Source organism: Capra hircus, chromosome 7, assembly GCF_001704415.2.
Source record: "Capra hircus breed San Clemente chromosome 7, ASM170441v1, whole genome shotgun sequence".
In the NCBI taxonomy this organism is placed as follows: domain Eukaryota; kingdom Metazoa; phylum Chordata; class Mammalia; order Artiodactyla; family Bovidae; genus Capra; species Capra hircus.
This window is the reverse complement of record NC_030814.1, coordinates 90,207,315-90,223,338: the sequence shown is the minus strand read 5'-3', so window position 1 is coordinate 90,223,338 and position 16,024 is coordinate 90,207,315. Positions and strand designations below refer to the sequence as shown.

Below are 16,024 nucleotides of genomic sequence, written 5' to 3'. Positions count from 1 at the left end.
AGTTCTTGTACTGGTCTGGGTCCCAGAGCTGGGCTGGGTCTCAGGACTGAGCTGGGTTCCAGAACTGGTCTGGGTTCTAGAGCCAGGTTGGCATCCAGAAGCAGGCTGTGTTCTGGAGCTGAGCTGGACTCCAGAGCTGGGCTGAGTTCTTCCACTGGTCTAGGTCCTAGAGCTGGGCTGAATCTCAGGGCTCAGCTGGGTTCCAGAACTGGTCTGGGTTCTGGAGCCGGTTTCGGATCCAGAGCTGAGCTGTACTCTTGAACTGCCCCAGGTTTCATGGCTGGGTTGCATCTCAGACCTGAACTGAACTGTGGAGCTGGGTTGGGTTTTGGAGTTGTGCTTGACTCCAGAGCAGGGCTTCATTCCTGCACTTATCTGCATCTCTGAGCTGGGAGGGGTTCTAGAGATGAGCTGAGTTCCAGAGCTGGTCTGCTTCCTGAAGTCTGGCTCAGTCCCAGAGCTGCCCTGGGTTGTGGCCTGGATTTGGTTTCTAGAACTTGTCAGGCTTTCTGAGCTGAGCTGAGCCTCAGAGGTGTTTTGAGCTCCTGGGCAGGGCTGGGTCCTTGAACTGGGCCTACTCTTGGAGTTTGACACAGCTGTGGAGCTGAAGTCTGTGTCTGCATCCTTCTGGGTCCCAGGACTTGACCAGGTTCCAGACATTAGCTGTATTCTGGAATGCACCTGGGTCTCAGCAGTTGACTGTGTTTTGGAGCCAGGTGGGATTTCAGAGCCAGCCTGGGCTCTAGAACCGAGCTGAGGTCTGGAGCTGGGTGGAGTGCTGGAGGTGGACTGAACTCTGGAAAGAGGCCAAGCCCGGAGATCTGTCCTTGTCCCAGAGCTAGATGGCATTCTAGAGTTGCTCTGTGCTCTGCAGTGAGCATGGGGCTCAGCATCAGGCTGAGCTCTGGAGGCAGGTCTTGCCCCAGAAATGGGTGGGGGTCCAGAGGTTGTCTGAATCCTGGAGACAGGTTTGCTTGTTGCACAAGGCTGGGGGCTAGAGCTGGGCTCAGTCTCTGAGCTGGATTCATCACTGGAGCTGGACTGGGCCCTAGGACGCAGATAGGGTCTGGACCTGGGCTGGACTGAAGTGTGCATCTGGGTTCCTGAGCTGGCCTGGGTTCGGGAACAGGGTTGCACTTCAGAACCATCTTTGACTGCTAAGCTGGAATGGCTTCTAGGGCTGGACTGCCTCTTGAGTCTCACGTGGGCTCCAGAACTAACTGGCGTTCCTGAGCTACATCGAGTATCCAGGTTCGGCTGAGTCATGGAGCTATCTTGAACTGCAGAGTTGGATCGAGTTTTATGGCAGGGCTTGGTCATAAAGCTGGCCTGGCTTCCAGAACCAGGTTGGATTTCAAAGCTGGGCTGGGCCTTCAAATTTATTTGGGTTCCAAAGCTTGACTTCACATCAGAGCTCCACTTAGCCCCAGAGCTGTTCTGGGCTCTAGAGCCATCCTGGGCTCTAGAACTGAGCTGGGTTCTGAAGCTGGATTGCATCTCAGAACTGGACGGGGTTCTCGTGATGAACTGGGCCTCAGAACTGACCTGGGTTCTAAAGGGGGATTTGGACTCTGGACAGGTCTGAGTCTCAGTTCTGGGCTTGGTCTCTGAGCTGGGCTGGGCTCTAGAGTAGGGCTGGGGCTCTGATCTGGGCTTGGTCTCTGAGCAGGGCTGGGCTCTAAAGCAGAGCTGGGGCTCCGATCTGGGTTGTGTCACAGATCTGAGCTTGGTCCCTGAACTGGGCTGGACTCTAGAGCAGGACTCAGGCTCAGATCTAGGCTTGGTCTCTGAACTGGGCTGTGTTCTAGAGCAGAGCTGGGTCTCAGGTCTGGGCTTCTGGACTCTGGAGTAGGGCTGGGCTTTGGAAACTGACTGGGAGGGCTGGGGCAGGGGGCTGGGCTCCGAGCTGCGCTTGGCACTGGAGCAGACTAGCCACAGGCTTCCCTGGCCTCGCCGATGGCGGCCCACACCTCCACCACAAACTCGTCCGGGAAGGCGAACTCGCCCAAGACGGAGTCTAAATGGCATGCAAACTCCTGGACGCTCACTGTCTTCTTGGACGTCTCCACCATGGTGGATGCTGCAGGCCAAGCAGAGGGGAAATGGGTGAGGGTTCTCCCTGGGGCTCGGGGGGGATCCCTGCCTCCTCCCCATGGGCTGTCCTCCCCCCAGGGTCCACCCAGCTTACCCTGGCCCCTTACCCAGCTCTGGGTCCCGAATGCCCATGTAACTCTCCAGCAGGTCGTCCACCCTCCGAGATGCCTCCTCCTCAAATTCACTGGGCTGGGAGCATGAGGGGCCAAGTAGAGAGTCAGAAGCCTGGGATCCTCCGGCCCAGCCCCCTCCCCAAGCCGCTATGCCTTTGGTGACAGCAGATTGGGACCTTCCATGAGTCAAATGCTTCTGGTCCCGCCATTACTGCCCTGCCTGACAAGAACCCATTCTGCAAATGGGGAAACTGAGGCTGGGTAAAGGAGAGGGTCTTCCCCAGGGTCATGCTGAGTCGGCGTCAGCGGTAGAACTCTGTGTGCAAGAGCCCCTGAAGGCCCCCCATCCCCTCCACTCACCACTTCCTCCACAGTGGCGGCGCCTCCAGACCGAAGCCGCAGGGTCTCCCTCCCACTGCTGACTTTTGCTTCCATGGGGTATTTGCTGCTCCGGCTCCTCTGGCCGATCATATCTGGAGGGGACAGAGTAGAGGAGGTGCGTGTGTTCTGGGTGAAGCTACATCTTTGTAAAGACTCAGAAGCCACCAGCTGAGCCCTTCTAGAACATTCCTATCCTCCAAAAGTCCTCCTTATTTCCATGGATGAATCCTCAGAGACCCTGTCTGAGAATCCTTCCTTCCCTTAAATTTCCCTCCTCTCAAAATGACTCTCCCTAGAAGAAACTACTCGAGATTCTCCTTAGGGCCAGTCTAGAAAGCATCTTGCTCTAGAATTTGCTCTCCCTAATCTAGTCACAGCTTCCCCGCTACCCACGCCAGTGTTCTTGCCTGGAGAATCCCATGGACAGAGGAGCCTGGCGGGCTACAGACCATGGGGTCGCAAAGTGTGGAACACAACTGAGCAGCTAACACTATCACTTTCACTTTCACAACCTAGTCGTGAGGGCTTCCCAGGTGGCTGAATGATAAAGCATCTGCCAGCCAATGCAGAAGACATAAGAGATACGGGTTCGATCCCTGGGTCAGGAAGATGCCCTGAAGTAGGAAGTGGCAACCCACTCCAGTGTTCTTGCCTCAAGAATCCCATGGACAGAGGAGCCTGGCAGACTGCAGTCCATGGGGTCACAAAGAGTAGGACCTGAGTGAACAACTGAGCACTCACACACGCATGGTGACCTCCTTATCTCACCCATGGACCAGTCACAGACTTCTCTTTGAAAAGCTCCATTCTAGAGTTCCCTATGAAAGCCACTCTCTAGAACTCGCCAGAGACTCAAAGCAGGACTTTAAAAGCTGCCAGTCAGGTTACAAAATAGATCCAGACAGCTCCTTATCCTTTCTCACTCTTCCCAGGCCTCCCCCGACCCCATGCCTGCGCTGACTCTATGACAATGTAGAAATAACCCACCTGTTTCTCATACAGTGCCAGAAGGTCTCTGTCCTGTTACCAGGGGCATCTAGAACCTTCCATCCTGTCCCTGACCCTTTGCTGTTCCGTATATCCAGAGAACCCATTTGTGAAAGAGCTTCACCCCACCCAGCCTGTCCCCCAGGCCCCAGGTGGCCCTCACCGAAGGCTCTCTTGGGTTGCACCAGCCGTAGGGTGAAGGGCTGCGACTTCGGCAGCTCACGCAGCATCTTGGCCACCTCGTAGTGGCGGCAGCCGACGATCGAGTGGTCGTTTATGGCCTCAATGCTGTCTCCCACACACACTGCCTCGATTCGGTTGATGATGCTGCCTTCCTTGATCCTCTGCGGGGGACCCAGAGTCATTCACAGGACCCCACCATCCAGCCACCCAACTCGGGTCCCCAGAGCCCATTCACACCACAGAGGAGCAGAGGCTCACCCCAGGTCGCTGTACACCCTGGAAGCCACCTGCCCCGCCCCCAAAGTGGGCACCTTGATGAAGGCATAGCCGGCCCCGTTGTCCGTGATGGTCAGTCCCAGGGCGTCCTCCGTCTTAGTGACCTCCACCTCCTTGGTCTCGCCTCGCACATGGGCAAAGATAAAGTCCTCCAACCCTATCTGGCCGCCCAGGAGTTTCTGCATGTCCACCTTGTGGCTGTTTAGGGTGCAGAATAAGATCTGCCCCAAGAGGAGAGGGAGCCCCAAATTAACGACAGCCCTAATTCCCCACCATCTGCACAGAACAACCAGGGGATGGGCTCAGGGGCCTGATAGGGAAACTGCAGCACAAAATCATGAAACCCCCGCCTTCCCCAAGATCGTGGTCATGGTTAAGGGCAGAATATGGGATCCTCAGAATGGATTAGGAGGCGAGACTGGGACCCCCAGACTGAGGAGTAGGATGAGAAGGAGGCTGCGGACAGATGGACACCCTTCTTCCATCCTCCCTCAGACTTCCACTTTTAACCCTTTGGTGACCTGACAACCCCAGACCATCTTTTAAAGGCAATTAGTTCCAAATCTCCTGGCGCCCCCTGGGGGTTGAGGGGCGCATTTGCGGCCCAGCCCCTGACTCCCACGACCTCGGACGTCTCACCTGTCAGGGGGCTGCCTAGAACCCCAGTCCCCAGCTGCGCCCAGGAACCAGAGGCGCTTCCCTGAGGGCTGGGGTCCACTCCTGGCTGGGTAGCCCAGTGTTATCCGGACGATCTAAGGATCCACGAACCCTAAGACTTGCTCACCTTTTTGCACAGGGAATGCAAAGGGGGTCCACGGGTTATGGGCACCGCAGGATCTGAGAGGTGAGTCTCTGAGATCTGGAGACAGGGTCCCCTCCATCCGGAGATGGAGGATCTGGGGACCTGGTCCCAGAGTCCAGGGTTCACCCCTATCCCCGGTCGACTAGTGGGCCTCGGGTGCTGGGGTCCGCGGGCCTCACCTCGGTGGGCGCGATTCCGAAGGCCTCGGCGATCTTGGCGTAGAGCTCGCGCACGTTGGTGAAGCCCTCGATCTTGCCCGTGGGGCTGCCGTGCGCCAGCTGCGTGCGGAAGACGAGGCGCGGGCGGGCGCGGGGCGCGGCTGGGGTCGGGGACGCTGCCGGGGGCTCGGCGGGCGAGGGCGGGGGCGCGGGCAGGCGCTGAGCCTCGGCCCCCCGGGCCTCACGGGCCGCTGTGGTCTCCATGGCAGGAAGAGCTCGGTCACCGGGGCCACCGCCACAGCCGCCGGATCCGCGGCTTCCTGCAGCCTCCCCTCCCCCGGCCCAGGGCGCGACAGCCGAGCCTCCCGGGGTAAGGGGATCCGGGAACCCGAGCCTCCCGGGAAGGCGACACCGCGGAGTGTGTATGTGGGGGTGGGCCCCAGGTGTCCTGGCCCTGCCAGGGCCAGCTGTGCTCTCCCCGGGGAGCAGGGGAAAAAAATAAGGATCACAAATAAGGATAGGGCAACTGCCAGTGCCAGAGCGCTCACTCTCTGCTGGGCGCACTCATTTAATCCTTGCAACAACCGTCGGAGGTGGGCAGAACCCTTACCCTGGCATAACTGAGCTACATCGTGTCCATCCCCTGCCCACAGCCCTCCAGGGCTCCCACCTCCCCTGGGGTAAACCCTAGTCCTCTATTCTGCCCACAAGGCCCTGCACGAGCTGCCACATACCCATCCCTGCCCTCTTCTCCTCCCTCTTTTCTCCTGGCTCACTCTGCTCCAGACACATGGGCATCCTCCCTGCTCATTCAACACACAGGGCCTGGGCCTGCCCCAGGGCCTTTGCACAGGCTGTGCCCCCTCCTGGAAAGTCTCTCACATCTCCAAGTGGTTCACTCCTTTGCCTCCTCAGCTCTTGGCTCAGACGTCAGCTCTTCACCAGGTCCCAATTTCTCTTCCCTGCTTTTTTTCCTCCCTAGCACTGAGTGTGACCTGGCAGGGCAGGTATTTTATTTATTCATCCTGTGTTTCCTCAGTCTCCTCAACTGGAGGAGAAGAGGGCAGGAGTTCTGAGCCCATTGGGTTACAGATGAGGAGGCTCTGGGTACTAGGAGGTTTCTCTCAGAATCCCCTGGAGACCCAGGATCACCAAAAGGAATGTTGCTTTTGGCTCGATAAACAGCACTGAAATGCCATACAGCAGTTCAAAAGGGGGGCCTTATGCCTCTGAAGCGGAGAAGGCAACGGCACCCCACTCCAGTACTCTTGCCTGGAAAATCCCATGGACGGAGGAGCCTGGTGGGCTACAGTTCATGGGGTCGCTAAGAGTCAGACACGACTGAGCGACTTCACTTTCACTTTTCACTTTCCTGCACTAGAGAACGGAGAAGGCGATGGCACCCCACTCCAGTACTCTTGCCTGGAAAATCCCATGGACGAAGGAGCCTGGTAGGCTGCAGTCCATGGGGTTGCTAAGAGTCAAACATGACTGAGCGACTTTACTTTCACTTTTCACTTTCATGCATTGGAGAAGGAAATGGCAACCCACTCCAGTGTTCTTGCCTGGAGAATCCCAGGGACGGGGAGCCTGGTGGGCTGCCGTCTATAGGGTCACACAGAGTTGGACCCGACTGAAGCGACTTAGCAGCAGCAGCAGCAGCAGCAGCATGCCTCTGAAAAATCTCAGAAACCAAGCATTGCTGGAAAAGGCAAGTTGCAGAAGGCTTCGGACAAGGTGAGAAAATTTACTTGAAGGTTGAAAACGTGCAGAACGGCATACACACCGTAACACAGATGAGCCTTGAAAACCTGATGCTCATTGAAGGAAGCCAGACTGCAGGCCACATAGCCTGGGCCATTTAGATGAAGTGTCCAAAACAGCCAATGCATGGAGACAGAAAGCGGATTTGTGGTTGCCAGGGGCTGGGGGAGGGGAAGATGGGGAATGATAGCTAAAATGGAAGGGGATGTTGTTTGGGGGGTGATGAAATATTCTGTAATTAGGTGGTGCTGGCGGTTGCACAACTTTGTGATTATACTAGAAACCACAGAACTGTACATTTTCAAATCTTTAGAAAACAAACTAAAAAAAAAAAAAATCCATCAAAATGGTATTCTTGTGGAAAGACATCCTTTAGTGCTAAAGGTTATATAAAGACCTGACCAGGAATGGTAAGCTCCAAACCTGCAATGAGGGTATGATGCCAGGGAGGGGGTGAGGTGAGGAAGCACACACTTTGTGTGTGTGTGTGTGAGACAATATCCATCTTTCCCAGTCTCCTGGGGCAGCCATAACACAGTACCGCCAGTTGGGAGGCTTAAAAACAATAGAAATTTGTTCTCTCAAGATTCTGAAGGCTAGAAATCAATTTGTCAGCAAGTCCAAGCTCCTCTGACTCCTTGGGTGGCATCCTCTCCCCCTACCACCACTCCCAGCCTCTGTTGGTGGCTAACCATCCTTGGCCTTCCTTGGGGGTGTGCTCTGCTCCAGTGTCTGCCTGTTGTCACATGGCTGTCTCCTTTCTCCATATCCAAATCTTTATCTTCTTATAAGGATCACCAGTCACATTGGATTAGAGGCACCCCCCCCCCCACATACTCCAAGATGACCTCATCTTAACTAATTATATCCTCAGTGACCCTATTGCCAAATAAGGTCATATTCTGAGGTTCTGGGGGTTAGGGCTTCAAGATTTTCTTTGGGCGGGACTAAATTCAACTGATAACACCAGTGTTTGTCAAATTAAATCTCTGGAATTTTTAGGGTGTCTCAAATATTCCATAAAAAGCTGAAGTCTCTGAAAGCGTTCCCCAGTAAGTTAAGCATAGGATTATCATCTGACCCAGCAAGTCTGCTTCTTGGGATCTACCCAGGAATAAGAGCAGGTGTTCAAACAAAAGTTTACGTGTGTGTTCTCAGCAGCATGATTCGCAAAAGTCAAAAGGTGGAAACAACCCAAGTGTCCATCAACCAATAATGGGTACACAAAACATGGGCCATCCACACTATGGAATATCACTCTGCCAGAAAAAGGACTGAAGCACTGAGAAACTCTACAACATGGACTCTGAGGACATGACACTCAGTGAGAAAACCCAGACACAAAAGACCCACAGTGTGTGATTCCATTTATATGAAACGTCTAGGACGGGGAAATCCAGAGACAGAAAGTGGACTAGTGGTTGCCAGGGGCTGGAGAAGGTGGGCCTGGGATCCCAACAGAGGATCCTGGCCCATTCCCCTTTAAAAAAAAAAACATACGCATTTAAGTTTGAAATTCAAATTCCACCTTTTTAATTTTTATTTAAGAAGTCCAAATCGAGTGGTGGCAAAACAACTGCCTCCACGGTGGTTCCTCAGCTGAATGAGCATGGGGTGGTGCCAGCCCCCCCATTCAGGGGTGCAGGAATGTGAGGGTGACAGATAGATGGCCCTGCCAGGAGTGTGAAAGTGTGTCCCTGCAAGGTGCCTGCCCGTGTGGGTACTTAGGGTGACACTGGCCAGGCAGGAGTCCCCGTGTATTGGATGTGGGTTTTGTCTGCCCTGGGTCTGGGAGCTGGTCCTGGGGAGTGGGTGTAGGGTGTGTAACTCTCCCCACATCAGCTGTGAGCAGCTGTGGGTTTCCTCCTGTCCTGGGTTACATTGCCCCTCATGTGTTCCCACGTCTGTGTAGTGTGATGTGACCTGTGAGGCCAACAGGCCTGGCTGGGCCCTGGGAGTCTGTGCACAGTGCACGGTGGGTGGGTTTTCTGGGATGGGGACCTGGGGGAGATTCAAAGCTAGAGGGATGCTGTAGAAATTTAATTTTAGGGGGGCTAGAGCCCCCAAGGTGCAGGATCAGGCCTGGCCCCAGAGGATGGAACCCCCTACCCCTCCTCCAGGGGGTGCAACTGGGGGAGGGGCCATGACCAGAGCTTGGTCTTCTCTGGATCCGTGGGGTGGCCAACACCCTCATAGATGCTCACTGTAACAAAAGAAGAGATTAGTTGATGGGGGACACATCAGGTCTCAGCCCCCATCCCCATCCTGGGGTACCCCAGAGGCCACCCTCCTCTGCTCCTTCAGATGCTAGGGTGGGGGCCCTGGAGTTGATCCCACCTATCCTGGGCAGCTAGGAGCCACCCAGAAAAGCCCACGGAGAAGCTGTGGTGAAGCTCTGGGTCCCCGGAGCCAGGGGTGTGCTGGCCCCAAGATCCCCCAAGCAGCATTTAACACAGTACCAGGCTGAATTAGGGCTCCCCAGGAGCTAGGCCATTAGCCACCTACATCAAACCAGCCCCACCTAGTAGATTCTGCAAGCACTGTGGCCTCGGAATAAGATCTGGCAGCTAGATCCCACTTGGCGGCAGCGGCCTCAGACCCCAGAAAGCACGCTGGAGACCTAAAGCCGGTTTATGTAGCCAGGCTCCTCCAGGGCGCGTCTAGCCTGAGGTGGTCCCCACTCGAAGCAGCCCAAGGTGGGCTGAATGGGACAGGGGGGGGCAGACCTGCCCGGGTACACACCTGGCGACCTGGGCCAGGATCTCCTTGATGCGGACGATAAGCTTCTCGTGCTGGGCGGGGTCGCGCTCGATGGCACCGTGCAGCCGGGCCATGTAGAAGTCCAGGGTGCTGAGCGTGGGCGTTTCGCCGGTGCCTGGGGAGACAGGGACCCCTCAGAAGAGCCCAATGAGGGGGTCACCACGGAAACAAACTTCAGAAGGTGGGGGTAAGAGGAGGGGACCATGGGTGAGCGTCAGCGGGGTCAGGTGCGCGCGGTCAGGGCGTCTGGACCCGGGGAAATCAAGATCAGCTGTGGCAGAGGTCAGAAGATGGAAGATGGAGAGGGCGGGGTCGTGATGGGGGCATTCGGGGACTGGTAGGGGAGAAGTTGGCCTAGATCAGCCGCCGAGGAATGAACACGGAAGTTAGACCAGGGGAGAGGCGGGGCGCGAGGGCCACTGTGGGCGGGGCTGGCACGAGCAGCGTTCAATGAGGACGGGGCCGCGGGGGCTTGGGATAGCCGGGAGTAAGGGTCAGCAGGGGAGCATCGGTCGGACAGAGAAGGGGGTTTGCGAAGCGACTGGGGGTGAAGCGATGCCAGAGTGAGGACTCGCCGGGCGGGGTCAGAGGGGGCGGGACTCGCGGAAGCCGGGGCAGAGCCCGAGGTCGTCGAGGGCGGGGTCAGAGGGGGCGGGACTCGCGGGGTAGGCGGGGCGGGACTAGGTTGTTGGGGGCGGGGCTTCCAAACCTGGCACTGGCAGCGAAGCGAAGCTGGCGGTGAGCGCCTGGCGCACCGCCTGGAGCTGCTGCTGCAGCGCCAGCGTCCGCCGCTCCTCCAGCGCCAGCTCCTGCTCTAGACGCTCGCGCGCGCTGCTCATGCTCTGCGTGTGCCTCTGCAGCACCGCGTTCTGCTCCTCGAAGGCCACGTTCATCTTCCGCAGGCGCCGCAGCTCCGCCTCTCGCGCTGCAGGCGGGGAGCCGGGTCAGAGCCTGACGCTTCCCCGCCATCCCTCCGCCGTCTTCCCTCTGCCGGCTTTGCCCCGAGCTGTGCCCCACGCCAAGCCTTCCGTCACTGCTCTGTCTCCAGCCCCACACCTCAGCAGTCTGGGCTGCGAGGGCAAGAGAGGAAGACACCCACTGCCTACCGCCTCGATGCCCTCTTGGTTCAACGCTTGCTTCAAGAACCGCTGGTCAGCACTCACCTTTGTTTTGGTCCAAGAACTCTTCAGTGAAGATGGGGACGTCGAAAGTCGAGAAGCCGTCACAGTCCCCACCCTGGGACGACAGGACAAGGTGGCAATTTTGCGGGGGGGCAGTCAACCCTCCTATGGGACATCCCCTAAGCTTGGGAGGGTCTGCTGAGGCTATCTGGGTCAGAGTCCATTTTACTGCCCCCCCTCAATTTGTGTGAGTGCCTCGCCTCCACTCGCACACATCTGGACAGGGTGCTCACTTCACCCCATGAGCGACGGTCCTTGGTCACCCGGGGGTTTAAACACTCCAGACCTTTCTGGCCCAGGTGTTCTCCTTGGAGGAGTGACGCTTACCTTGTGTCCATTCAAAAGGGTATTCATGAGCCCAGAGCTGGAATCCTCTGGTGGGGGAGGGAGGAGAGCAGGGTCAGTCTCCCAGGTCTCCTTTGACCCCCTGCTTTGCACATGCTGTCCCTTCTGCCTGGAACGCCATTATTTCCACCACCACCACCACCCCCCCCCAAGCCCTGCTCATCCTGGATCAAAGGCCCCTCCTGGGCCCCTCCCCCCACACTCATATCCATGTGTGTCCCATCTCAGTACAGATCGCCCCGTTCACTCACAACTGTCTGGTTACATGTGCCTTGTTCCCAGGTGACCGTGAGAGACCCTTTGGGAGGGGGTGGGGTGGGGGGGCATCGGCTTGGGTCACCTGTCTCAGAGTAAACACTCAGCTGCCTGGGGGCTGAGGCCCTTCGAACCTTTCTTGATCTTCTTTTCCTGGATCTTCTCCGCACACATCTTGTAGGCTTCTGACTGCTGGTAGGCCCTCAGCTCCTTCATATACTGCTGCTTCTCCCGTTCAGCCTCATCCAAGTACCGCTGGTGGGGTCAGGGAGAGAAGGCTCAGCCCAGTGGCAGCGGAGGCCTCGCAGGCTCCATCACTCAGCCCGCTGTGCTACACTTTACCACAGCTCCCTGCTGCCCTCCAGACAAAACTTCGCCCTTCACTCTGCTGCTCAGGCCACCTCCCAACTCCCAGACCTCACTGCTGCTGCTGCTAAGTCGCTTCAGTCGTGTCCGACTCTGTGCGACCCCATAGACAGCAGCCCACCAAGCTCCCAATGGCACCCCACTCCAGTACTCTTGCCTGGAAAATCCCATGGACGGAGGAGCCTGGTAGGCTGCAGTCCATGGGGTTGCTAAGAGTCGGACACGACTGAGCATCTTCACTTTCACTTTTCACTTTCCTGAATTGGAGAAGGAAATGGCAACCCATTGCAGTGTTCTTGCCTGGAGAATCCCGGACCTCACTACCTCACCCCAATTCCAGCCTTTCTAAACCACTCCCTGGTGTCTGACTGTCTGCAGGCTCCCACCTCTGGGCTGACCTGCCCTCCGAAACCCATTTTGCCTGTTGAAATCCCATGTAGAGGGTGCAAGCTGCTGGTGATTTTGTTACATTTCCTTGATGTTTTTGCAAAATTTTAATTAATTACCAGAACTTTAAAACTGTAAGGTCTCTAACAAAAATCCAGCATCCACCCCTGACTTCTTTTATAACGGTGTTTATTAACTTTTATGTCTATTCCAGCCAACTGCCACCCTCCCCTCTCTTCAACAAGCTGGAGAGAGCTAACGGGTGGTCAGTCCTTCCGGCAGAACGAAGGGCCTGCCACACCTGTTTCTTGAGGGTAAGTGATGGAGGATGGATGTCTGTGTGAGTGAGGGCAGGTCAGTCAGTGGTCCCAGGCCGTCCCCACCTGTTTCTCCGCCGGCTGCAGCTTGCTCCACTCGGCGCCCAGCATCTTGGTGATCTCGGGAAAGGGCAGGTCCGGGTGGCGCGTCCGGATCTGCTCGCGCCGCTCGTTCAGGAAACGCACGTAGCCGGTAACAGGTGCCTTGGGCCCATTCGGCAGGATCTTCTTCCGCTTCTTGCCCTTGGGCCAGCCGCGCTTCTTCACCGGCTGCCGAACCCAGTCGCGCTGTTGGGAGGGGTCTGGAGGGCTGGGGCTGGGCACAGAGGGGAAGGGGCGGGGCCCTGGAAGACTTGGGCAGGGCCTAACCACGAGGTGGGACCCAGAAGGTATGGAAGTATGGCCTGGTCAGGGTTCAGAATTGGGAGAGTGCGGTTAAGAGTGGGGTTAAGGTTTACCCTGGCCATGGGTAAAGGGATCAGAGAGGTACTGGAGACAGAGCATTAACCCAAGGATGGGGTAGGCTTGTGTTGTGGGCGTGTCCCCTGTATGGGCGTGCCTTACTAGCAGAGAGTCCCCGGGTAGCGGGCGGGGCCTAGACTGGCAGTGGAGCTCTTGGGGGCGTGGTATCTGACATGGGGCGGGCCTCAGCTTGGGCAGGGAAATCTGGACTGTGGGCGGAGCCACAGCAAATTCAAATTTAGCTCGGGGCGGAGCTTCAAGGGTAAGGGCTACCGCCACGGCAGTGCAGGGACTCTCACCTCCTCTTCGTGGGACCCCTTCTCTCCGGCCCGCGGGCCCTCGCCGCGCTCTTGCTTGACAGCCACCACGAAGCCCCCATGCTGTCCTGGAGCCTTGGCGCTCGCCGGCCTGGAGCCACGGGAAGCCAGGGTCACTCCCACTCCCCACCCTCGACGACGGATTTGGCAGCAAGGGGCCTGAGTCCTCAGAAGAGGGCTCTGAGAGGGTCAGGATACGGAGGTTGAGATTGGAGCACTAGGGGAGCAACAAGGGACCTCGGAGAGACTAGAGCTACGGGACGCCAGGGTCACCCACCCCTTCCCCCAAGACTAAAGCGCTGGCAGCTAGCGGCCTGAGTTCTGAGAGCAGGGGTCTGAGGAGGTCAGGATCCGGGGTTAGGGCAGGAGAACTAGAGGAGGCCAGCAGGCCACTCCTGAAAAGGACTGGAGCACGAAGGTTTGGGGGAAGCCCGTGGGAACCCCCAAGTGGGGGGCTCCTGTTCCAAGTCGGAGGAGTCAAGACCCTGGGCGCGGGGGTCGAGAAGCTCCAACGGGACGGGGTGGCTGCAGCCCCGAGTGAGCTGAGGGGGAGGGGATGTCGCACTCACGCGGAGGCCGCGCCGGGCTGCTTGGGGCCGTGGGACATGGCCACTCCCGGCCGCACCTGGAACGTAGACGCGTGGCCAAGTGAGGGTCGCCCAAGCCAGCGATGGCGGGGCTGAGCTGGGAAGCCCTGTAATGCCAGGTCCGGGGCGCCTGGGGGGGCCGGAACCGGGGGCGGGGAGGCCCTCGGGGGCGGGCGCCCCAGGGATCCTTTGTTGGGCGATCGCCCCCCAGGAGGCCTGGGTCCGCACCCTCCCGGCCCAGGAGGGTCCCCGCCCCGGCCCTGGGATCCCCGCGCCCCCGCCTCCTCGCAGGGCCCCGAGTTCCGCGGCTGTTTTCACCTCCAAAGAAACTTTCCCGGACCTCTCGGCTGCTACGACGCTCCAACCAACCGCCGGGAGCCCGCCCCTGCCGCCCGCTCCGCCCTGCACCGCCCCCGACATGCTAATAACGACTCGGCGAGCGATCGGATTGGGTATACCCCTCCCTTGGGGCGTGACCATGCAGATGAAGGTCGGCGCGCCCGTTGGTGATTGGCTGCGGTAGCCACTGAGCCGCGTGGGAGGTAAGTAGGGAAAGCTGCAGGCGGGCGCGTCAAGTTCGGCTGTGCTCGGCCGCTCTCGGGACCAATCAGGATGTTTTCAGATTTCGCCGGGTGGAGCCTCTTAAAGGGCCAGCAGGCGCGGCTCAGACTCCTCCTCCCCTGCTGAAGGCGAGACTCCCCGCCCCTGCAGGATCCGGAGACCTATGAGGCTGAGTCCGGCCCCGCCCTAGTTGTCATGGGGACGGTAGTAGGTTGCTAGGGAAGGGGTTAAGGTCTTTTGGAGCAATCCCTTTCCCCACTGCACAGTGGGACCTGTTCTTAGCAGACCGGGTGGAGAAGTTTCCCGTTTACTGACTGGACTTAAAGCCCCCAACGGGGCCGTACCCCGCCCTGCATGTGAAAGGGCCTCCTGTGAAAGGGCCTCAGCTTTCTCTCCTATGCAATGGAAGCGTTGCACAGGGTCCATGTCCAGAAGGCCGGATGAGGCGAAGCTGAGACCAGGAGCTGGGCTGGAAGCAACTAGGAAGAATGCGGTGGGGACAAGAAAGCTGCGAGGACCTCGTGAAGATGGAGGGCCAGGAGACCCTGCTCTGGGATCTTGGGGAACCCCAGACAGTAGCCTGGTCCTCTTACAGCCTGGACTGTGTTTCCTACTACCGCAGGATAATTGTGGTCACTGGATGCTCATGATGACCCGTTAGACCCCAAACAACCTACCCACAGCACTTTTCTGCTCTCGCCTCCCTGCATTTTCCTCCTCACTTACTCTGGCGACCTCAACGTTCCTTAGATATGTCCATTTCATTCATTCCCACCTCTGGGCCCTTGCACTTGCCCTTAATGCCCTTTCCCCAGATTAAATGTCCCCCTTTCCAGTGAGACATTCCCAGGCTTGTACCCCACCCCATACACCCCATCTTATCTTTGCTCCATGTGTTCATTTCCTCCTTATAAGCTGCCAGTTTGCTCATTGCTATATTGCCAGCACCCAGAATAGTGCCCACAGGTGCTGTCAATGCGTATATATTAAATAAACAAATAAATGTATAACGTAAATTTCTAACAGGCAGGTGCAGCAGCTTTGGAATGCAGTCTGGCAGTTCTTCAAAAGGTTAAAAAAACAAAACATAGAGTTACCATGTGATGTACCCAGGAGTTAAAGAATGGGCTTGCAATGCAGGAGACCCAGGTTCAATCCCTGGGTCAGGAAGATTCCCTGGAGAAGGAAATGGCAACCCACTCCAGTAGAGAGAAGTGCCTGGCAAGCTACAGTCTGCTACTGTTAAGTCACTTCAGTCGTGTCCAACTCTGTGCGACCCAATAGACGGCAGCCCCCCAGGCTCCCCCGTCCCTGGGATTCTCTAGGCAAGAACACTGGAGTGGATTGCCATTTCTTTCTCCAATGCATAAAAGTGAAAAGTGAAAGGGAAGTCACTCAGTCGTATCCGACTCTTAGCAACCCCATGGACTGCAGCCTACCAGGCTCCTTCATTCATAGGATTTTCCAGGCAAGAGTACTGGAGTGGGGTGCCATTGCCTTCTCCCAGCTACAGTCTATGGGGTCTCAAAGAGTCGGACAAGACTGAGAGACTAAACCACCAGCATCCAGGAATTACTATGCAATGCATCCACTGCATATCCAGGAGAATTAAAAACATACATCCACACAGAAACTTGTACATGAATGTTCACAGCAGCATGATTCACAATAGTGCAAAAGTGGAAACAAACCCAAATGTCTATCAGTTGATGAATAGGTAAATACTGT

The 16,024-nt window shown here is 57.2% G+C and overlaps 2 protein-coding genes across 3 annotated transcripts; both read right to left on the bottom strand.

Annotated features, from left to right (window-relative positions):
* GIPC3 (GIPC PDZ domain containing family member 3) lies at positions 1,878-5,282 on the bottom strand. Its single transcript, XM_018050828.1, has 6 exons — positions 5,016-5,282; positions 4,070-4,255; positions 3,739-3,919; positions 2,568-2,680; positions 2,202-2,283; positions 1,878-2,080 (listed from the first exon to the last, which is right to left on the bottom strand). Exons 1-6 carry the CDS (start codon positions 5,256-5,258, stop codon positions 1,929-1,931), a joined length of 957 nt encoding a protein of 318 aa, XP_017906317.1. The 5' UTR covers positions 5,259-5,282; the 3' UTR covers positions 1,878-1,928.
* Positions 8,262-14,227, bottom strand: HMG20B (high mobility group 20B). 2 transcript variants are annotated; one of them, XM_018050826.1, is made up of 10 exons: positions 14,054-14,227; positions 13,718-13,773; positions 13,131-13,239; positions 12,436-12,657; positions 11,434-11,554; positions 11,027-11,073; positions 10,682-10,754; positions 10,228-10,443; positions 9,501-9,633; positions 8,262-8,961 (listed from the first exon to the last, which is right to left on the bottom strand). In XM_018050826.1, exons 1-10 carry the CDS (start codon positions 14,213-14,215, stop codon positions 8,949-8,951), a joined length of 1,152 nt encoding a protein of 383 aa, XP_017906315.1. In that variant the 5' UTR covers positions 14,216-14,227; the 3' UTR covers positions 8,262-8,948. The 2 variants fall into 2 exon arrangements, with proteins under 2 accessions (XP_017906315.1, XP_017906316.1); XM_018050827.1 differs by having other exon boundaries at positions 12,436-12,639.